The sequence below is a fragment of the Malaya genurostris genome, chromosome 1 (assembly GCF_030247185.1).
Source record: "Malaya genurostris strain Urasoe2022 chromosome 1, Malgen_1.1, whole genome shotgun sequence".
Lineage (NCBI taxonomy): Eukaryota > Metazoa > Arthropoda > Insecta > Diptera > Culicidae > Malaya > Malaya genurostris.
Window position 1 is genome coordinate 15,273,453 of NC_080570.1, and position 23,895 is coordinate 15,297,347.

General features: G+C 36.4%; 2 protein-coding genes across 6 annotated transcripts in view; one reads left to right on the plus strand and one right to left on the minus strand.

The window, feature by feature from the left end:
• LOC131433108 (hemicentin-1) overlaps positions 1-23,895 on the minus strand; it is a 406,910-nt gene that overhangs the window by 316,855 nt on the left and 66,160 nt on the right. The gene's annotated exons all lie outside the window — the stretch shown is intronic.
• LOC131433136 (arrestin domain-containing protein 3-like) lies at positions 10,818-12,870 on the plus strand. Its single transcript, XM_058599972.1, has 3 exons — positions 10,818-10,976; positions 11,295-12,194; positions 12,264-12,870. The coding sequence occupies exons 1-3, from the start codon at positions 10,862-10,864 to the stop codon at positions 12,467-12,469; spliced, it is 1,221 nt and encodes a 406-aa protein (XP_058455955.1). The 5' UTR covers positions 10,818-10,861; the 3' UTR covers positions 12,470-12,870.

The following is a 23,895-nucleotide window of genomic DNA, read 5'->3' on the forward strand; positions in this document are numbered from 1 at the left end:
TGGATTCTATCGCCATTGCGAGCAGATGTATTTTGTGTCGTTTGCAAAGCTAGTTTCGCTTCCGACAAGAACGATTACGTCACAGCTGCTAGTCGTTTGTATTGGTGAAAAACCAACGGTTGAGAGCATCATACAAAATCAGCCGTTCTAATGTCTCTAAAAGTTTTCTAAAGAACTTTTAGGATTTCTTGCTCGCAAATCGAAGGTAAGGTTTAGTGCAAACCTAGAACTGTTTGACTTGATTTGTGCACTTTTCGCTGTGTGAAACTCACAGTAATCGAAATCAAGTGAAGCCTTCTTTGTTTTTACGAAAAATGTGAAAAAGGGGAATGCTTGCATAATTCATACAATTAATCAACTAATTGATATTCGGAAGTGTTAAGGAACATGTCAGTTGTTTTCGTATTCACGACATCCAGTTATGTCTCTGACATTATCCACCCGCCTTTTTTTTTGAATTAGACTCATAACTGTTTACAAATTGAAGAAATTATGTCAGTTGTCAGTCGTCTGATATTTATGAAAATATGAGTACCCATTAGCTGAATTGAAACAGGATTTTCTTAATATTTTGACTATTTTTATGAGTCATTTTCTTGTAAGATTTGTCAGTTTTAAATTAAATTCATTTGAAAAAAAAATCGGCCCTTTTCGAATCAATTTTGGAAGCAAAAACAACAAATTAACTGGTGTTTTTACGGGTTTGCTTTTTAATAGGGCTTACTCTATTGTCGAAAAGTTGTTTTGACAGTGTAAAGTGACGTCTCTACTCAGTATTGTTTGGCAAATCATCATGAAAAGGTTAATTCCAGAACAACGCTTTTAAATCGTGGATTTTTTCTTCAAAATCAGTGTTCAATTAAAACTTTATAGCGCAAAATTCTCTTCAGTGATGAGGCGCATTTTTGGTTGAATGAATACGTTAACAAGCAAAATTACAGTACTTGGAGCAAAGATAATCCACACACCTTTCAAGAATTACCGATGCATCCCCATACATGCACTGTTCGGCGCTGGTGGAATCATCGGTACTTATTTCTTTAAAAATGAGAAGAGACGACGCGTTACCGTAAATGGAAATCGATACAGAACCATGATCAATGAATTTTTGTTGCCAAATCTTCAAGTTGATGAAATTTGCGGCTAAATGCCCGAAATTATATTTAAATGTTAAATGCCACGAAATTATCTACAAAAACAAAATTCAAATCTTGTTTATTTTATAACTTGACATCAATTTAAAAACACCCTTTATAAAAAGTTTCATTGAAATCCGAGCGAAACGGCCAATAACATTTGTTCGAGTTGACAAGAAATTCGTCCATTATTCATCATCAGAGAGTACATCATCTGGCTTCAATTCATTCTACACGCCAGAAGATAACTACCCACAGGCTGATTACTATATTACTCATTTTCGGACCCTGAATGATTATGAGTTTGAATAAATTTTAGCTCAAAAAATTACTATATTTCAGAGGTGTTCTGCTTTTTCTGAATATGAGTAAGATCTTACTTTCGACTACATTTTTCTAAGCGTGTATCCAAAAGACATTTCGTAAGGTTTTTCCAACTCTAAATTTTTCCCACGTTCTTTCGTTCAATTTTTCCAGAAAGTTGCTCTGGTATCAGAACAGTAGCCTTCGAAGGTCACTGAAACAGAATGTTAAGTCCCACAACGACGATAGACGTAGTCCCGGAACTTTGCTTCAGTGTGAAAAACGGAGACAACCAAAACTTTGAAAGTAGAATTTGATGAAATATAGCTTTCCAGAAATCAAAATGTGGGATTTTAACTACACTCCGAATAGTACGTCCAAAGATTCATCTCTCATGAGTTAAATTCAATAACGCAACTATTTAGGCCAAACGATTTCATCATAAGTTGCTTAATTAAAACTTCAATTGGAGCTTGTTACAAAATCATATCATTGCTCCATGTCTCTCTCTCTGAGCTATACGTCAGTTTGTGTTTGAACCATCAACCAAACTAATTACTTTCAAATGACTAAAGCTGTCGTCTCAGTGTTCGTGTAGTTGACCTAACCTAGAAAACGGAGCTGCTCTGCACACACGACGACGGACTGACTGGCTGTTTCGGTTGGCGTTGTCCTGAAGGACTCTCCTCCGTTCGTTTTGCGTGTGTGTGTGTGTGTGTGTGTGTGTGTGTGTGTGGATGGTGTTGCACCGGTGTCATCTTGACGACGAGTAAGCTGCTTGATGCATTATTTATCACGGTTCCGACCCGACGATTAATTGGTGTCCTCCAAACTCTCTAGCAACTAAGATTCCAAGTCGGACTGGCAAGTTTCTGCCGGAGTTTTCCTAGCAGTAAGCCAACCGACCGACGATGGCGAAACTGCGAGACACATTCTGCATTGAATATTCATTCTGTAATCAGCAAACATCTTCGTCGATGCACGTTCAATTGATGCGAAGCGACTGCGAAGGCTAACACAATGGTAGAAGAATGAGACTTGCTAAATTTGCGTGCGTTTCAGCCTCCCGCTCTGCTCCGGTGGAGCGGCTCTGCAGCCTCGAGTTGGGGTTGTTTTAAATTCAAATTAATTACAACAGAATAAATTGTAGTGCGATGTTGCCCTGCGATAGTTCTTTCCAAATGAAGGGGTAGGAAGATAAGCTGGAACTAATCTACTTTTAAATTTTTTTGTTTCGCATTTACCGGGGATTGAAACGAGTTTTGCTGATTACCAACAAGACAACCGCCATCAAGAAAGCGTTAAAACACGATTGAAATTTGAAAAAAGAAATGTTTTCCGTGAAACTTATTTTACGGAAGTCGCCCGACCCTTTTACTCTGAACCCGAAAAAATGCAGATTTAAACATGCAAATCTGTACCGTTTCCGTTGCACCACAGGTAATTTTCGAACGTACAAACTGGAACCATAAATTGATGTAGAGATCTGCGAGAGTGATTGTAATTGTGTGGGTGTGTGTGTGTCGGACTGTTAGCTCCGGATTGCATTGATCCTGGTCAAGTCAGAAGGTACGATTTTTTTTCTGCTACCAGTCCCGATCCGTCCGGTTTCCATTTCTCATTCAAACAATGATTGCCCTGTGCACCAAAGTGGAAATAAATAATCCCACAGTCGACAGTCGTGTTCCAGTTCGCTGGGAGGAAAATGATTAATATGCGAGGCGACATTTTTCCATCTATATCTCTCTCTCTCTCTCGCTCTCCCTGGATCTCGTTCACTCTTTCGTCCGCCATGTCTTCATTCCGCATGACTTTACTCTGGCAGGCGACGAGAAGAAATCACAGGAACAAAAAAAAACCCCAACCCAGATCGTTTCGGTCGTTACGGAACGGTTGCCATACTGGAATCGTTTACGCGCACCGGACGGACTTCGGTCGGTCGGTCGGTCGTTCCCTTGCCGAAGCAAATGCAATCAACGCACCTCATATTTCATCAACTTCCAGATGACGATTGCAGCCGGACCCGAATGCAATTTGCAGAAAAGGGAGACTTTGCGGCAAACCACACGGCATTCGCTTGGAGCGAAATCAATTTCAAGGAATATTTGTCATCCACCTGTACTCTAATTCTCTTCCCTTCTGCCTAGGAATGTTTCTATCGTTGACCTGGTGGAATAAATTTAACGAGAAAAAGTTTTGAAATTGATTGAGAAAAGTATTCTGTGACAAGTGTGTGGATTCAATCAAACAACGACGTGCAATCGGAAATAAAATGATTCGGGAAAATATCTACCATAGAAAGTTTTCGCCACATTTGTAGATTTTGAAACATTTAATTCATAATTAAAAAGTTCTCCTCTTCGTTTCTAAACCTTTCAAAGCACCCACAACAGAGAAAGCCATGATTAATTCAAGCCACATCAACGGGATCGGAGTTTTCGAATCGAGCAATCGATTTCGTGCTTTTTTTCTTCCTGTCTCAGATAGATTGGTTGTACAGAAAAAGGAGAAGAAGAACCTTACGGAGACCGCATTTCTGAAGACCGTATGTTCTCGGCAAATAAGTGCTCCGAATTGGTAAAATGAAACACTATTCGGACATGTCCGGTTCCGGCTGCGAACGAAGAAGAAATTGAATTATTCTGCTCCGGGAATAAATGCTGCATTGGGTGGTTTCCGTTCTGCACTCTCCCGGGCCTCCTTCCGGAAATGGAATGTATGCTTTTTTCTTCTTATTCTCGGTTTTAGAGTGTGTGATATGCATCGATTGAAATAATTGAACGGAAGCTGTGTTTCTTTTTTTCTTCTTCGAGCATTTAAAAGAAGAATCAACCGGTTCAGAATGTACAAAAATATTTTGAAGCAAACCGCAACTGTGCAAATCAAAGGAAGCAAATGCAATCGGTTAAAATCAAGATGCATTTGTTTTTTGAGCAAAATTTCAAGTTCTTGAATCGGAAATCGGAATTTCGCACTACCTGAAGACAACAACAATTGTACTTTTTCGTCGTAAGTCCACGGTAGCTTTTGTTCATTTGCTTTGCTCTTTTTTGGAAATTGTCTTATTGTCCACTTCACTATGCTGTACCTTGTTTCTGTCGTCCCGACCGTAAGCGGTTTTGTTTTACCGCCAGTCTAGGACGAGATGTGAAAGCGAACTGGTTTTCGAAAGTTATCTCCGAATTATTTCTAAACCTACTCTAAATTATCTCATTTATATCTTTCATTCAACCCCGATTTAAGCCTAATTGAGGTCATTCGCCGAAGAGAAAATTGTCTTAAAATTGTAGCAAAGGTACTTGCAATCAACTTTCAAAATTTTTTAAAAATTATCTCCAAGCGGTCTCAAAGTCACCTCAAAACTAATTTATCAACTATTCAACTTATACAGTTGTCTCCACATTGCCTCAAACTTGTCTCAAAATTAGTCCAAATTAATCGCAAAATAACCCCTAAATTTATCTCGAAATTATTTCAGAATCAAACGATTTGGAGAAAAAAAATGACAACACCAAAATATCCGATTTGTTTCAAATATTTACAAATATTACAAAATTTGTTTAAAACTGTCTGCACAAATTGGCTACGACCTATCTTTGAATTGTAACAAAAAAGGGTTCGTAAATAGTTTCAAAATTGTTTAAAATTTGCTTATAAAATGTTCCAAAACAGACTTCAAACTGTTCCAAATTTATCATCGATTTGTTTCAAACACGCCTCAAATTTGTCTAAAAAACCGTTTGTAAAATGTTTCGAAACCGTTAAATGTTAAATTATTCTAAAAATGTTTTATAATTGTCTCGAAATTGCCTTCGAACTGTCCCCGAAAGATTACAAACTTGTTTTCAAATTGATCCAAACTCGACTCAAACTTGACACAGAATTATTTCAAAACTGTCTAAAATTTGTTTTGAAATTGTTTCAATTTAGTTTCATAATTGTCTCGTAATTATCTTCGCACTCTCTCCTAATTGTTTCGAAATTGATCTCACATTTGCTACAAAGTCGTCTCAAATTGGTCCTACAATCTTCTGTCAAATTGCTTCCAAATTGTCTGAAAATTGTATCAAAACTGTATGTTCCTAAATTGTCTCGAAATTGCATTCGAACTGTTTATTAATTGTTACAAACTTGTCTCAATATAGTTCGAAATTCACCTCCAAAATATTACCAGATTGTCTCTAAATGGTTGATTGAAATCCACTCCAATTTATCTCAAAATTGTTTCACAACTGTCACGAGATTCATTTTAAAATTGTAAAAAAATTGACTAAGCTGTCTATGTTTAAACACTAGTTGTCTTGAAGTTGTTTGAAATTAGTTTCAAAAACTGTTAGAAAATAATCTTCGATTTGTTTCAAACTCGTCTCAAATTTATCTACAGAACCGTCTGTAAAATGTTCCGAAATTGTCCTAACATTGTTCCAAAAACGTTTCTAAATTTGTTATAAACCTGTCTCGCAAATGTCTTCCACCTGTTTCTGAATGATTTCAAACTTGACTTCAAATAATTTCAAACTTGTCTCAGAATGATTCCAAAACCGTCTAAAAATTTGTTTTAAAAATGTTTCAAATTTGTTTCATAATTGTCTCGAAATTATCCTCGCACTCTCTTCTAGTTGATTCAAAATTGTTCCAAATTGATCTCAAATTTGTTATAAAGTCGTCTCAAATTTGTTCTAAAATCTTCTGACAATTGTTTCAAAAATGTATGAAAATTATATCCCCCTCGGCCAGAGTAGCCAGGGAAGAAAAAAAAAGAAAAAAAAATGTATGAAAATTATATCAAAAATGTATGTTTCTAAATTTTCTCGAAATTGCCATCGGACTATTTAAGTAATTGTTACAAACTTGTCGCAAAATAGTTCGAAATTCACCTCTAAAATATTACCAGATTGTCTCGGAATGGTTGATTAAAACCGTCTTAACATTGTTCCAAAAATGTTTCATAATTGTCTCGAAATCGCCTTCGAACTGTCTCTGAAAGGTTACTAATTTGTCTTCGAATTGACTCAAATTTGACTCAAGCTTGTCTCAGAGTTATTTTGAAACTCTCCTAAAATTTGTTCCGAAATTGTTTCTCAAATTTATCTCAATTTTGTTACAAAGTTGTCTCAAACTTGTCCTCAAATCTTCTGCCAATTGTTACAAAGTTGTCTTAAAACTGTATCAAAAAATGTATATTTCTAAATTGTCTCGATCTCAGCAATCGAACTGATTATGAATTGCTACAAACTTGTCTCAAAATTGTTCCCAATTAATCTTCGATTAGTTTCGAACACGTCCCAAATTTGTCTAAAAACCGTCTGTAAAATGTTTCGAAATGGTTTTAAAATTGTTCCAAAAATGTTTGTCTCGAAATTGCCTTCGAACTGTCTCTGGAAGGTTACAAACTTGTCTTCAAATTGACTCAAACTTGTCTTAGAATTATTTCAAAACTGCCTAAAAATTTGTTTTAAAATTGTTTCATAACTGTCCGAATTGTTTCAAAATTGTTCCAAATTGATCTTTAATTTGTTACAAAATCATCTCAAATTCGTCCTAAAATCTTCTGACAATTGCTTCAAAATTGTATGAAAATTATATCAAAAAGTATGTTCCTAAATTGTCTCAAAATTGACTTCGAACTATTCAGTAATTGTTACAAACTTGTCGCAAAATAGTTGGAGATTCATATACAGAATATTACCAGATTATCTCGGAATGGTTGATTAAAACCGTCTTAACATTGTTTCAAAAATGTTTTATAATTGTCTCGAAATTGCCTTCGAACTGTCTCTGAAAGATTACAAACTTGTCTTCAAAATGACTCAAATTCGACTCCTACTTATCACAGAATTATTTCAAAACTGTCTGAAAATTTGTTTAAAAATTGTTTCATAATTGTCTCGAAATTATCCTCGCTCTCTTTCTCTCCTAATTGTTTCAAAATTATCTCAAATTTGTCCTAAAATCTTTAGCCAATTGTTAGAAAATTGTACCAAAAATGTATGTTTCTAAATTGTTTCGGTCTCGGCAATCGAACTGATTATAAATTGTTACAAGCTTGTCTAAAAATTGTTCCAAATATATATCTTCGATTTGTTTCAAACACGTCTCGAATAAATTTTTACAATTTTGTTTTAAAACTGTCTCGAAATCGCCTTCGACCTGTTCCTAAATGATTACAAACTTGTCTCCAAACTGTTTCAAGATCGATTCAAATTTGTCTCAAAATTGTTATTGGTAAAATTAACATTAAAATTGTTTCAAATTTGTTGCACAATTGTCTCGATCGTATCGTCGAACTGTCTCCAAATTGTTCCAAATTTACCTCGAAATTGTTGAAATGTCGTTTCAAATCTATCCTAAAATCTGCTGTCAATAGATTTGAAATTGTCTTAAAATTGCATCAAAAATTTTTCTATATTGTCTCAAAATTACCTTCGAATTATTACAAACTCATTGCAAAATATTTCGAAATTTGCCTCGAAAATGTTTCGACATTGTCTCTAAATGGTTAGTTAAAATCGACTGAAATTTGTCTAAAAATTGTTTCACAACTGTCACGAGATTCATTTATAAATTGTTTCAAAATTGACTCTAAACTGCCATAAAATGCAACAACAAACATTGCCTTATGTTTAAACATTGTTTTGAAATCGTTTCGAAATTTACTAGTTGTCTTGAAGTTGTTTGAACTAAGTTTTAAAAATGCTTCAACATTGTTCCAAATTTCTCTTCGATTTTTTTAACTGTCTTAACATTGTTCTAAAAATGTTTCTAAATTTGTTTCTGTCTCGAAAATGTCTCCCAACTGTTCCTGAATGATTACAAACTTGACTTCAAATTGTTTCAAATTCGACTCAAATTATTTCAAAACTGCCCCAAGATTGGTTTTAAAATTGTTTAAGATATGATTTATAAAATTATCACGAAACTATCTTCGAACTGTCTCCAAATTGTTTCAAAATTGCCTTCGAATTGTTTCTGAATGGTTATTACAAACTTGTCTCTAAATTGGTTCAAATTCTTCTCAGATTTGATTCATAATTGTCTCTAAATTATCTTCGAACTGTCTAAAATGTTTCAAAATGGTTATAAATTTATCTCGAATTTGTTAAAAAGCCGTCTAAAATTGGCCTGAATTGTTATGAAAATTATATAAAAAATGTATGTTCCTAAATTGTCTTTAACTTGCCTTCGAACTGTTCGATTCAAATTTGTCTCGAAATTATCTCAGAACTATCCCAAGATTATTTTTAAAATTGTTTCAAATTTGTCTCCTAATTATCTTCGAGCAGTCTCTAAACTGTATCAAAGATGGTCAAAATTAATCACGATGCTGTCCCAAATTTATCTCGAATTTGTTTTAAATCGTCTCAAATTTGTCCTAAAATTGTCTGTAAATTGTTTCCAAGTTGTCCTAAACTGAAACAAAATTGTTTTGAAACTGTCTAGAAATTGTCATCGAATTGTCTCTGGATTATCACAACTTTGTCTCGAAAATGTTCCGAAATTAGCACAAAATGTTGCAAAATTTCCCAAAATGGAAATCGAACATTTGTTTCAAAATTGTCTCAACATTTTTTTTTAAATTGTTTCAAATTTTTCCCCAATTTGTTTCATAATTCTATCGTAGTTATTTTCGAACCGTCTCTAATTTGTCTTAATTATTTAAAACCGTCTCTAATTTGTCTTAATTATTTAAAACCGTCTCTAATTTGTCTTAAAATCGTCTGTAAATTGCTCCAAAATTGTGTGAAAAATGTATCAAAACTGTATCAAAAACGACTCCAAATTTGATTTAAAATTACCTCGAAATCGCCTTCGAACTGTCTCTGTGTTGTCACAAACTTGTTTCTAAATAATCCAAAATCAACTCAAATTTGTTTCAAAACAGACCAAAACTTTGTTGCTTCGGAATTGTTTCTTAATTTATTTTAGATTGTGCAATTTTTTATTTAAAACAGTATCAAAATAATCTCAAAATGGTCTTCAGATTATTTTCAAATATTCCCAATATTTGTTTTAAAATTGCTTCATAATTGTCTCCAAATTACCTTCGAATTATCTCCGAACTAATCTCAAATTTGTTTCAGAGCCGATTCAAATTTTAAAATTGTTTCGAATTTGCCTTCGAACGGTGTCCAAATTTTTACAAAATGAATCGAAATTCATCTTGAGAATTGTTATCAAATTGTGTCGGAATTGGTTAAAAATCGTCTCCAATTTTGTCACAAAATTGTTGCCGAACTGCTCCAAAAATTTGTTCTAGATTTGTCTCAAATTTTCTCAAAACTGTCTTCAAAAATTTTACGAATGTGGCAAAATTTGTTTCAGAGAAGTTTAAAATTTGTCCTGCATTTGTTTCTGAGCTATCTTCGCGTTAGTCTCTAACTTTGTATCAAAATAAGGTTCGAAATTATGTCATAATTATCTTGTTTCAAACTCATTTCAAAACTGTCTTAAATTTTCCGAGAATAGCTTCAAAATAACGAGACATTGTTCCGGAAATGTCACAGAATTTACCGGAAACTGTCAACTATATCCATTCAAAGTGGATCTGGATTTGAATCGAAAGTCTTAAAATGAACGCTAAATTTTTATGAATTAAAATATGGTCTTGACATTGCACAAATATTGTCTCAAAATTATTTTAGAAGTGTCTCAAAACTTTATCAACATATCGGCGTTTCTGAATAATTCGCAAAATCGTCTCAATTTTTTCGTTCTACTTTGACCTATTTTTTAAAAGTGCAATCATTATTAAATATTAAAATAAATTCACGAAAATTAAAAGCCCCTTTGTAACTTAATCCTTATTGAAGTTTTTCGGCAAATTTATCTCCAAATGCTGATCGATCTCACTCCCGCTCTCGAAAAGTTATCTACAAACGATAACTAATTCCAAGTACGCCACTTTCGGACGCCTTCTGGGAATGCGAATCCATCACCATATTATTTTACCTTCTCGCATGAGATAATCTTATTTCGGTCAATCGCATTTCAGCTTCATCCGGCAGATAGAAACTCGAAAAAATGTAAGAATTAGGGTAAGCTCATGAAGTGTTTAAAATGTTGGAACATGGATAATAGATCATAATCGGAGCGTTCTCGACTCAAATACGACAAAAACAAAAGACGGTCCCTCGTGAGTACCCGTGCAACGGAGTTACTCACGCTGAATGACTCACGAATCCAACAAAACATGCCGGTGGGGTGAGCTGTCAGCAGGCAGTCTCTGATGGCGAGTACACCATCATCAACAAACAAACGTAAAGCTACTATCTTATCTGATAAGCGGTGCTATCACCTTGTAGTAATAAAACTGCCTTCGGGTGTGGAAGATAGGAAATCGACTGTTAGTCAATTGGAAGCAATTAGCAAATCAGCACGAAAAAAACAACAAACTATTCGTACCGAGTTTTCAAGCCGCAGTAATGTCAGTTGCGTGCGATATTCAATTCGACGAAAATCCGCACGGAGTGTATTTCCCCGGTCAAACACTGGCCGGTAGTGTGGAGATCCGGTTGTCGGAGGAGACCAAAGTTAAAGGTATGTGCGTATTTCCTGGGGCATAGAAGAATCATAATCACAGCCGAAGGGTGTTTCGTCCGGGTTTAGATTAGGATGGCTGAACCAATAGGAATAGCTCATCCTCAGTGGTCGAATACATAACGTCGTTTTTCGTCCTCGATGTTGGTTTTGTGTCTGCTCTAGAATAAGTATTTTCTCAATGTTTTCTATTCATCCTATTCTAGTAAGCTTATCACCAGTTCTATTGTCTATCTGAAAAAAGAAGGAACCATGTAATAGAATTAACTAAATATTGAATTATAACTTACTATCAAAGACAACCCTCTATCTTCACAGGCATCGCGCTACGAATCGAGGTAAAATGGAACGAAAAAACGGGTACGGGTAAGAATCGGAGGACCATTCACTACCGCGGTCGCCAGGACTACATGCACTCCACTAGCTATCTGGTAGGATCCAAGGAAGGGAACACAATCGTTCTGCTGCCGGGAATGCACACATACCGGTTTGCCTGTGTACTTCCATCCAATCTGGTGACTTCGATCGAAGCCGAACATGGTCACGTTCGGTACACGGTTAAAGTCATTCTCGAACGTTCGTGGATGATGGATAAATCATACAAGGTTGCGTTTACGGTTCTGCGTCACATTGATCTGAATCAGGAGTACGACGTTCGACTGCCGGTTAAAATGGAGAAGGCAAAGACGTTCCTGTGTGGACCGTGTAGTTCGAAACCGATGAACATTGCGGCACAGGTTCCCATCACCGGGTACGTTCCTGGTCAAACCGTGGCGGTTAAAATTGACGTTGACAACCAGAGCACGAAAAACCTAGATGAGATTGCTACCAAACTGGTGCGGATAGTGTCTTTCATTAGCCAAACTCCACACAGTAAAGTTAAGGCTGTATTCTCGGTTATAGCAGAGACCCGTTGCTCGGGAGTTAACAAGCTAAGCCAAGCAAGTTATGAACAACACTTACTGATACCTCCGATGCCCCCATCAAGCAGAACATGTCAAGTACTAGCCATAAACTACTGCATCGAAGTCGAAGGTAAAATTTCTGGTCCAGTGATCAATCCGAAGGTCAGAATTCCAATCGTTTTGGGAACGGTTCCACTTTCGACAAGTGCAATTCCAACAATCGCCAACACGGCGAACATAGTTATTCAACAACAAATAGGAAGTATGTCGTTAGAGGACCCGAACCTTCACCCAAACTTTCCAGCTGAATTGCGTAAGTTTTGGTCGTAAGCTTTTCCGAAACTCTAATCCAGTTGTTATTGCAATTCCCGTCTATCAACAGCACCCCCTTCGTATGAGGAAGTGATAAATGCTAGCCGCACCAACATTCAGGATGAAGGAGAATCCAACGAAATCGGTTGGAGAGATTTTACACCTCGCTATATGGTCTATCGGTTCGGTGATGCCGTCGAACAAGCGTCAGCTCCAACGTTTCCGTCGGAACCGGTTATCGAACCGGCCGGAGAAATATCTACTATGAAGAAATGAATGTCCAGGGTTCGTAACTTCGCCAGTGAATGGTGGCGTACTCCACTAACAGAAAATTCGAGGAAATGGTAGAAATTATTAAGATGGCTGCTTACTAATAAATTGTAAAAATTCTATTGTATAAAAATAAAGTGGTGGAATAATATTACCAACACTCGTCACTTGTCACTTTAATCGCCACATCGTATTTCACGTCTTCTTGCGATTTTCAGAATTGTTTTCCTTGGGTGTAATTTAGATTTTGTTCGCGGCATGCTATTCCGTAGCATTTCTATTGGTTTTTCGAACTAGCAAGATGCCAAATCCACCAAATAAAACAGAACGGAACCGACTTGTTCTATTTATCATCACGATTTGGAGTCACTATTCGTATAGGCTCCGGAGAGACCGGTTCGATTTTTAGCTCGATGCACTGACACTTAGTTGAAGGTTGATTTATTTTTCAACTTCAACAGTTTCGTCAATTCGGCCAAGTGAGAAGTTTGGATTTTTGCGATGCGCGAGCAAAATTTTGACGCGCTGCTACTCTTACATTGACTCTATGTTGATTCTTGGTACTCTAACCTAAACCCAAAAATTCATGTGCTAAAAAATAATTATAAAATTCACACAGATAATAAATTGCATTCAATTCTCAAAAGGAATAATTTTAAAATACCACGTAAATTATCAAAATCATCAAAAAAATTTCAAAAAAAAGTTATTTAGGATTTATATTAAAATAAGTATTTGAAATTATAAAGGAGATTTTACGAAGCTAACTTTGAAGCTGGCTACGAAGTCAACTTCGGAGCTGACTACGAAATTGGAAACGAAGCCAACTTCGAAACTGTCTACAAAGCAGACTACGGAGCCACGATAACCACGGAATTGGTCACGAAGCGGATGGCAAAACTGGCTACGAAGCTGACTTTGAAGATACCTACGAATATGACTACGAAGCCAACTTCGAAGCTGGTTACGAAGCAGACTTCAGAACTGGCTACGAAGCTGACTCCAAAACTGGTTACGAAGTTGACTACGAAGACAACTTCGAAGCTGACTACGAACAGACTTTGAAGATGACTAGGAAACTGGCACCGAAGCTGACTACAAAACTGTGTCTTTGAAGATGACTACAAAACTGTGTCTTTGAAGCTGACTACGAAACTGACTTAAAAACTAACTACGAAGTCAACTTCGAAGCTAACTACGGAATTCACTACAAAACTGACTAAGAAGCTGACTACAAAACTGTGACTTTGTAGATGACTACGAAGCTAATCACGGGGCAGACTACGAAGCCAACTTCGAAATTCACTACGAAGATGACTACAAAGCTAGCATAGAAACTGATTACGAATAGACTACAATGTTGACTACACAACTACGAAGGTTACGAAGCCAACTTCGAAGCTGACTACGGAGCTCACTACAAAACTGGCTCCGAAGCTGACTGCGAAACAGACTACGAAGATGACTACGAAGCTGACTACAAAACTAACTACGAAGCTGACTGCGAAGCAGACTACGAAGATGACTACAAAACTATGACTTTGAAGACTTCGAAGTTGGCTACGAAGCTTTTCACGAAGTAGGCTACGAAACTTGCTACAAAACTGGCTACGGAGCCAACTTTGAAGATCACTAATTCACTAAATTCACTACAAACAGACTATGAAGCTAACTATAAAACAGGCTACTAATCTGACTACAAAATTGTGACTTTGAAGATGACTAGGAAGCAAATCACGAAGCAGACTACGAAGCTTGCTACGAAGATGACTACGAAGCCAACTTCGAAGCTGATTACAAAACTGACTACGAAGCGAACTACGAAACTGGCTATGACACTGACTTTAATGCTGACTACGAAGCCAACTTAGAAGCTGACTATAAAATCGGTTGTGAAACTTCTAAATCTTCAAAAAAAAAACTGCAACTGACAGAAAGCGAACTAAAATGGACAGAATATGTACTGAAACTAGCAGAAAGCGAGCTAAAACAGACTGAAACTGACTTCAAACCAACTGAAACTGGCAGACTACGAACAAAAATTGACAAGAAACGAAATAAAACTAACATTAAACGGACAAACTGACAGAAAATGGACAGATTTATAAAAAAGGCGAACTGAAACTGACAGAAAACAACCGGCAACTGACTGAAAATGACCAGAAACTAATAGAAAACGGATTCAAAATCACAGAAAGCGAATAAACTGGACTGAGAAAAACTGAAGTTGACAGAACAAAAAGAAACTGGCCGAAAACAAAAAGAAACTGACAGAAAAGGAAGTAACAAACTGAAAAAAAAAACTGACAGAAAACAGACATTAAAACAAACTGAAACTAGCCAAAAACGAACCGAAACTGACCAAACACGAACTTGAATCGAACGAAAACGATCTGAAACATGCAGAAAAATCCATTTAAACCGGCAGAAAACAAACTGAAATTTGCAGAAAATATGCTGAAATTGACAGAAAACAAACTGAAACTGACAAAACGAATCGAAAACAGACTGAAATAAACAGAAAACTGGCTTAAACTAACGTAAGACATATTAAAACATACAGAAAATAAACAAACTGCTAGAACTGAAACTGACGGAAATCAAACTGAAACTGACAGCAAAACTAGCAGTAACTGACAGAAACAAAAAGAACTGACAGAAAACAAACTAAAAAAGATGGAAAAACTGAAACTGACCGAAAACCAAATTAAATTGATAGTAAACAAGTTGATAGTAAACAAAGATGGACAAGCTGACAGAAAACAAACTGCAACTGACAGCAAGCGAGAAGAAAAAAAAACTGAAACTGATAGAAAACGAACAACTGATAGAAAACGGACTGAAATTGACGAAAAAACAAATTGGTACTGTCTGAAATCAAACTGAAAGTGACATAAATAAAATAAAACTGAAAAATAAATTGAGACTGACGAAAAACAAACAGAAACTGACAGAAAGCGAACTGAAACTGTGAGAAAAATATGAAACTGATGGAAAAACAGAAACTGACCTAAAACCAAATTAAATTGATAGAAAACAAACTGAAACGGATAAATAATGACCCAAAACAGACCGAAAATAAATTCAATTTTGTCGAAACGGGCAGAAAACGACCGAGAAAATACATGAAACCGACAGAAAACAAACAGAAATTGATAGAAAGCGAACTGATAATGACAGAAAATAAACTGAAACTAAGAGAAAAAATATGAAACGGACAGGAAACAAACTGAAACTGATGGAAAAACGGAAACTTACCAAAAACCAAATTAAACTGATAGTAATAAAACTGGAACTGCCAAGAAATTAAACAAAACTGGCTGAAAATAAACCCAAACTTGTCGAAACTGAGCTCTAATTCAAGTTAATAACCTTAAACTGACAGAAAACGGGCAAAAAATCTACAAAAAAAAGAGTTGTAAATGAAAGAAAAACAAACTGAAATTGATTGATCTCAAACTGACAGAAAACGAATGAAAACTTAAGAAAAAAAGGATTAAAATGACAGAAGACTCCGACTGACCGGAAACAAACTGAAACTGACAGAGTGCGAATTTAAATTGACAGAAAAAGTATCGAACTTATCAGAAAGCGAACTGAAACTGAAATGTAAAGAAAATGAACTGAAACAAGCAAAAAACGAACTTAAACCAACAGAAAACTGTTGCAACTTACAGAAAACAAACTGATAGAAAACTGATACCCTTAAGAAAGACTAACAAAGCGACAAACAAACAAAAATTACAACTGACAGAAGCGAATAGAAAAAACAGAAACTGAAAGAAAATGAACAGAAAACGAATGAAAACATATGAGAAACAAACCGAAACTGATAGAAAATGAACTGAAACGGACAGACAACAATGAAACTGAAAAAAAAAACAAATTGAATCCGACAGAAAACAAACACAAACTGACAGAAAGCGGACTAATGATGACAGAAGGCAAACTGAAACTGAGCGAACAATATGAAACTGACAAGAAACAAATTAAAACTGACAAAAACAAACTAAAACTGAAAAAGAATTAACCAAAACTGACCGAAAACAAACTCAACCTTATCGAAACCGACAGAAAATGGCAAAAGAAGAATTCCAATTGAAGTTAAAAACCAGAAACTGGCAGGAAACGGGCGAAAAAAACGAATAGTAAATAAAAGAAAAACAAACTGAAACTGACTGAAAGCGAACTGACAGAACGTGATCTGAAACTGACAGAAAACGAATGAAAACTTAAGTAAACACCAAACTGAAACTGACAGAAAAAAAAAAACTAAAACTGATACAGAAACAACCGAAGCTGATAGAAAATAAACTGAAACTGACAGAGTGCAAACTTAAATTAGCAGAAAAAACTGATAGAAAAAATATACATGAAATTGATACAGTACTGATAGAAAATGTACTGAAACTGACAGGAAGTGAACAGGAATAGAAACGGACACTGACACGGGCACGGACTGACAGAAAGTAGACTGAAACTGACAGGAAACGAGCTGAAATTGTCAGAAAACAAACTTAAACGGACAGAAATCATACTAAAACTTACAGAAAGCAAACTGTAACCGATAGAAAACGATTTGAATCAGGCAGAAAACAAATAGCAACTGACAGCAAACAAACTGAGACTGACAAAAAATAAACTGAAACTTATAAAAAACTGACAGCAAACAAAAAGTGACACAAACCTGACTGAAGGGGGACGGGCGCGATGGGATAGTCGATGCCTTGCACGCAGCCCGCCTGGGTTCGATTCACAACCCCGCACATAGGGTCAGAAAGATTTTCTGGTCCGAAGAGGCGAATGACCTAAGATGTTAAAGCCTCTATAATTGAAACAAAAAAAAAACTGACTGAAGCTTACAGAAAAAACAACGGAAGCTGATCGAAAACGAAATGAGTTCGGCAGAAAAACTACCTGATACTGAAAGCAAGCAAACTAAAACTGACAGAAAATAGACTGAAACCTATAGAAAAGAGACAAACAGTTAAACAGCGAACTGAAATTGACAGAAAACGAATGAAAACATAGGAATCGAGCTTCGACAGAAAACTAACTGAAACTGGCCGAAAACGTACTGATTAACAATTTTATTTTCATCCAAAATCTCGTAAAATCTAATGTTAATAAAAAAAAAATTTAGATGACAGATAATTAGTTTATTTATCAAATTATCAAAACCAACCATCCAACATTGTCTCCACAGCATTCGAGTATGCTTTTAACACGGACGGGTGGGGAGCGCTGGATGCATCCTTACCGAACGAAATCTGTTCGCCAAAAGCTGTAACCCAGACGAACAATCATCCGGACATCAAATCGCCTCAGGGAACCCATTCATTATGGCATCGCCTAAATAATTGCTGCATAAATATTCGCTCAAACTGTTGGCTAAACGGGCTGCGGGGAGAAACCACAGCTTCCCAATCTGCACTATATTTTAAGTCTTGCAGCAGCAACAATTTAGCAGGAGGTTACCCAAATTTGTTCACTTTCATCATGAATATTCTTAAGTCCGATTAACAGATAAGATAAATAAAACAGCTAACAAATGTTCCGATCCTCTCGCCCCCCGGAGTCATCTTCGTAAGCCACGGAAGATTAGAGTTATTAGTTTGCTCTGCTAGGGATTTACCCTTCCACGAGCGGGAAGTCCTTCGACCCGGCAAAACAAATCGCAATCATTTCTTGTTGAGCTCCGGGAAAAGATACACACAATGGCCCATCGTACGCGTTTCGGTATTAGATTTAGGAACAGAATTAGCCATAAATTGTACCAAACCACCACCACCAACGTCGTCAACCACTACCAGGACGACGACGACGACGATGACAAGAACGAAAACTACGTTGTCGATAAGCGTTACCTGTGGGCCCGAGGGCGCTCACGTCAGAGCATCAACAAATCGGGCACTGAAGTACCTGACGAGACTCGGGAATCCATTAGGTGAACGGGGTAAAAAGCGGTGATAGATAGCCTACCGGGAGGGGGTTAGATCCGGCCTGATTCAAGGTGTTGTCAACTGACGCATACCGACCGTTTTAAGTTAGGTATTATATAGGACACTCCGGAGAGACCGAGAAAGATAGAGTGAGAGTGGGTTAGATTTCTTATTCAAGAACCGTAGCAAAGTGACAGCTAATGCCCCGTTTACACTTCTGCTGGCTGCCAGCATGCTGGTGTCAGTGTATTGCCCTCTTAGGAAAAAACCGTTCAACGGTGGTCCTTCGTTGGTCTAATACTTTGGACCATTGGACCACAGTTGAACGTTTTTTCCTAAGAGGGCAGTACACTGACACCAGCATGCTGGCAGCCAGCAGAAGTGTAAACGGGGCATAACTGGGATGGTCCCAGGCTCAGTAGGCTGGGGAAAAATGTGTGTGCATCTATTTTTTCGCAACAGTTGGTTGGACAAAACGGGCTTACCAGTCAGTAACCGAGGAGACGGTATGTTATTTATTCACTACCTGATCCGGTGTTGTGACTTTCGTTGGTGGAAATATATTCAGCTGATTGTTTCTATTTGTGCACGGTTAGACATACCTGAAAAAGAAACAAGAGAAAAAAATGTCTATTTTGTGACAAATCAAAATTTAGACTTATTATATTTCAAACGTTTTCACGAAGAAAACACACCTTTTGAAATTACCTCCCGCATTTCCGCCATATTTGCTTGCCAACAAAAAGCCAAGCACACTTGTTTTCGGTCCGTGCAATTAACTTTTACGGGAACAGCAGAAACAGTGCCCATTTCCTCTACCTTCTATAGTTTATTTTGTTTCAATCCGAATGTGTTGGTTCCGGAAGAAAAAATGTCATTTACAAATGAGACCATTGAAAATTCTCTGCGTTCTTTCAATGTTTGAATACTGATCAGCATACAGCGAGCTTTATAGGATGGAAGAGGAAGTCTTGTCCAACCTAATTTACGAAGTGCAAATAACAAAAATTGTTTTTGAACTGATTCAATTCGATCTTCCCATGTGATTAAGCAAGGTGACCAAACTAAGCTACAGTATTCTAGTACTGACCGAACATAGGCAATGTATAATGTTTTAATTGTATACGGATCGTGAAAACAGTAACAAAATCGTTTTATGAATCCTAGCATGTTATTGGCTCTGTTTATGATTGTATTATAATGGTCAACAAAAGTCATTTTAGAATCTAGTATTATTCCTAAGTCCCTAATTCTTTCGCATTTTTGAACTGTTTGACTTCCAAGAGTAAGTTTTTTACTGAATGTTATTCTACTGCATTTTTTCACATTTAGTTGAAGAAGACTTTTGTTACACCATGTATAAAAAGAAAGAATTTCTTCTTGATAAACCTTGGCATCCTCACTTTTCTCTATTTCTAAAAATAGTTTTATATCGTCTGCGTATATTAGAATTTTTATTTTTTTTAAAAGAAAGGAAATGTCGTTTACAAACAAGATAAATAAAAGAGGACCTAAATGAGATCCCTGGGGGACCCCGGAACTGACGTGAATGGGGCTCGACTTTTTACCCTTAAATTTTACAATTTGTTGACGATTTGTTAGATAAGATTCCAACCATTTAAGAAGACCTGGTAAGATTCCCAATTTCTGTAATTTGAACATAAGCATGGGTATGTCAACACGATCGAATGCTTTGCTGAAATCTGTATAAAGAGCTTCAATGTAATTTCCCTTGTCCATAGCGGTCAGGGTATAGTGGACGAATTCAAGCAAATTAGTAGTAGTGGAACGTCCTTTGAAAAATCCATGTTGCATGTGAGTAATTCTATTTTTTATTTGACTAAACAGTTTGTCATTAACGATCATTAACAATGCAAGAAAGAATAGCAATCCCGCGATAGTTGCATATGTCTGCTTTTTTCCCATTTTTGAAAATTGGTATAAGGAAAGAGTTTTTCCACGTATCTGGAAAAACTCCAGACTGAAGCGAATTATTAAAAAGCCAGCACAAAGGGGTTGCAAGATCTAATGCTAATTTTTTCATAAATATGGGTGGAATCCCATCAGGTCCGGCACTTTTAGAGACATCCAATTTGTTTAGAGCATCTATTATGTCTAGCACTTCGATTTGATTTACATTATATCTTCAGTAAACTCTGGAAAAAAATTAAAATATTCACGATCGCGATCATCTTCAGAAAACTTCGTATAGATTTGTTGAAAAAATTTAGCGAAAAGATTACAAATTTCTTGTGAGTTATTACCAATGTTTTCCTTTAAATACATTCTTGACGGAAAGTTTTCTGATTTCAATTTGTTTCTAACATAACTAAAGAATTTTTTTGGGCAAGACTTTATTTCCTGTTCAGTTCTTGAGTTATACTCTTTGAATGCAGTATCAATTGCTAAACTTAGTTGGTCACAGATGTGTATGTAATTCGATAAATTGTCACTATTATTTTCTCTTTTGTACTTTTTATGAGCTTTTTGTTTTCGATTTCTTAAATTTCTAATATGCTCGTTATACCAAACAGGATACTTTGAATTATTTTGTCGCCTAATTTTCTTTAATGGGACATGTTCATTTATTATGTCGTACAGCCGTGCGTAGAAAATATCGACTGAAATTTCGACATTTCCTTCGTTTCTAAGGAGTTCTTGCCAATCTATTTCTCGTAGCTTACCACTAATACTATCATAATTTGCTGAGTGGTAATCGAAAATCTCCTCATACTCGTAGTCGTCGGGTCTATTAATCTGATGTATAAATATTGAGAATTCGATTGCTGTATGAAAAACTTCATTTTTCCACAATGGAGTTGGTGATTCTATTACACAAAAATCATCGTGAATATTAGTAAATAAAAAATCTAAATAACAGTTTTGCTGATTTTTTACATGATTAATTTGATTAAGACCTAAACCAGATATTTTGTCGAATAAGTAATGAAGTGTTTCATTCTCCCCAACGAGAGGTAGTAAAATGCTATCATTTTCAGCGTCTTGAATAAAGTCGATATTGCGCTGATTAAAGTCTCCATATATATGAACTTCAACTTCCGATGGAAGCTTAGTAATTATTTCATGAGCAACATGCAAAAACTTTTCATATGTGGCTTTTTGGGCATTGTTAGGAGGAAAATATACTGAAACAAAAATATGTGTTTCACCTGCTAAATGAATTCTTACCCATACGTGTTCAAATTCTTTAAATTTCGTAGTGGTTATCATTTCGGCGTCAAATTCTGCTAAAACAGCAATGAGAACACCTCCCCCCGATTTTTTATCAGATGTATGGAGCTCACGATCGTTTCTAAAAACGTTGTAAATGTTTCCGAAGACTTCCGTGCTGTTAACGCTATCATCCCAACTAGTTTCGGTTGCTAGAATAATTCCATACGAACACCCTAAAATATTTTTATGGATTTCATTAATCTTAAGTGCGCTCTTCATACGGTTAAAATTTTGACAATATGCTACGATTTCTGTCGACGACGCTAGATGAGGAGATCTTATTGAACATGATTGTTGACTTATGATAATATTGTCATTATTCTCTTCTTCTGAGTAATGCGTCAAAATTGTCGAAAACACGAATGTTGAGCACGACACGCAACGCACGTATCAGTTGACGAACATTCAGCAGACATTTGATTCGGCATCGTTAGTTGCAGGTTGTGCTCTCGATTAGGATTAATCGTCTGTCCTCTTTGAAAATTAATTGTAGGTCTGTAATTTGTTGGTGGTCCCGAAAATCGATCCTTAGCTGCAGCAAGAAGTATTCTATCAGGTGGAAGATTATTTCGGCTGTTGTTGTAGTTGTTGTTATTATAGTTGTTGTTATTATTGTTATTGCTATTATTATTCATGGTCTGACTAATAATGTTATTACAATATCGTTTTGTAGATGAATGATGCGTTGAAAGAATATTGGATCTGTTATTGTAATTTTTTGTTGAATTTCGCTTTTTGCGCCTTCTTGACTTGTCAGCCTCATTTTGCTGACGTCGGACGTCCATACTTTTTTGGTGCCTAATAAACGCCATCCAGAATAGTCGGGTTTTTTACAGTTCAATTCGTCATCCAAACTGGGGCATGAGTCAGGTGTCGATGATGATGATACAGCAATTTGGATTCCAGCAATATTTGTTGATAAAGACTTCAACTCCTCTAGAATGTCCAACTCGACCATAGAATTCGGATTGTTAGGTAAACAGGTTGCTGTGTCAAGTGATAGCTGGCTGAGTTGACTTATTTCGTTACTCAGGTCTCGCAAATTTGTAGAAAATTCTGACGTCACGGTTTGCAGTGTCGAGAACACACTTTCCTTTGTCGACTTTAAAGCTGTATCTAGTAGTGCAGTCATGTGATTTTTAATACTTGTCACACTTCCCGGCAAACTGCTATTTTTATTTAGTGCGATCAACTCATTTTTATGGTAGTGAGTAAGACTTCTAGTCCGTCAATCGCCTCATGTATTACAGTTGGCTTCTCCTGTTGGAAAGCAAACTTATGCAGCACTTCCGTGTTGGCCTGAAGTTGCTTCTCCAGCAGTTTTTGTTGTTCAACAAGGCTGCTATAATGCATCTTTACTTGTAGTAATTCTTGACATACCTCGCAACATGGCAGCACATAAGAATTAATATCTGCTTTTTTGTCTCTCTTCCTGAGAGAACCGCGCTGAATGGTAACACCGATGCAAGCCGCGTGAAATTTTCGAGGGCAGCCAACGCATGTCCACATGATTGTGTCGACGGAGGTATCCAGTGCACAAATTTCACAACTCATGTTGATTACACAACTAACAGTTAAAATAAACAATAAATAATATTTCGCGCGCGGCACTGGGAGCGAATGAAAAACACGTCCGAACTTGACGACGACTAAAATGAAAAGACTAATTGAATCTTGCAAAATGATTATACCGAGCTGGATGGCTGTTTGATGATCTCGGATCAAAATTGTTGACCTTTTTTACTCGGTTCCTTTAGAAACCTTTGCCGAAGGACACTGATGGGAGATCTAATTGGATTTTATGGTACATGAAGAGGAAATCTGAAATCTCATCGGAGGGCCTGGGCCCATGAAGAGTAGGCTGAAGTGCGGAATGCTGTCACGTTTTTTTTTTTGAAATAGGAACGACCGATCCCTTCTAATCGGCCGGCATTCGAACCAGGATTCGACGGAATTGGAATCCGATAATCGAACAATAACTTGCTGAGCCAGTAATGCGCTCCAGCGTATCGAAATTCAAACTTGTTCTAGCACATTTTCTCCATATATTTGCCATCTACAGTTTCAATTTTTCACACACAAAACTACAAATAAAATTCAAAGCTTTTCCCCGGTACGGAAACACACGAATTATGCTATCTTAAAACCCGATGCTTTTATCGTAACCGAATTCGCGAATTTTAGACGCAATAAAACACACCGGACGCGATCGAATCGACAGGAAAAAGACGCTGCATTTTGCGAAAATTATGTTCA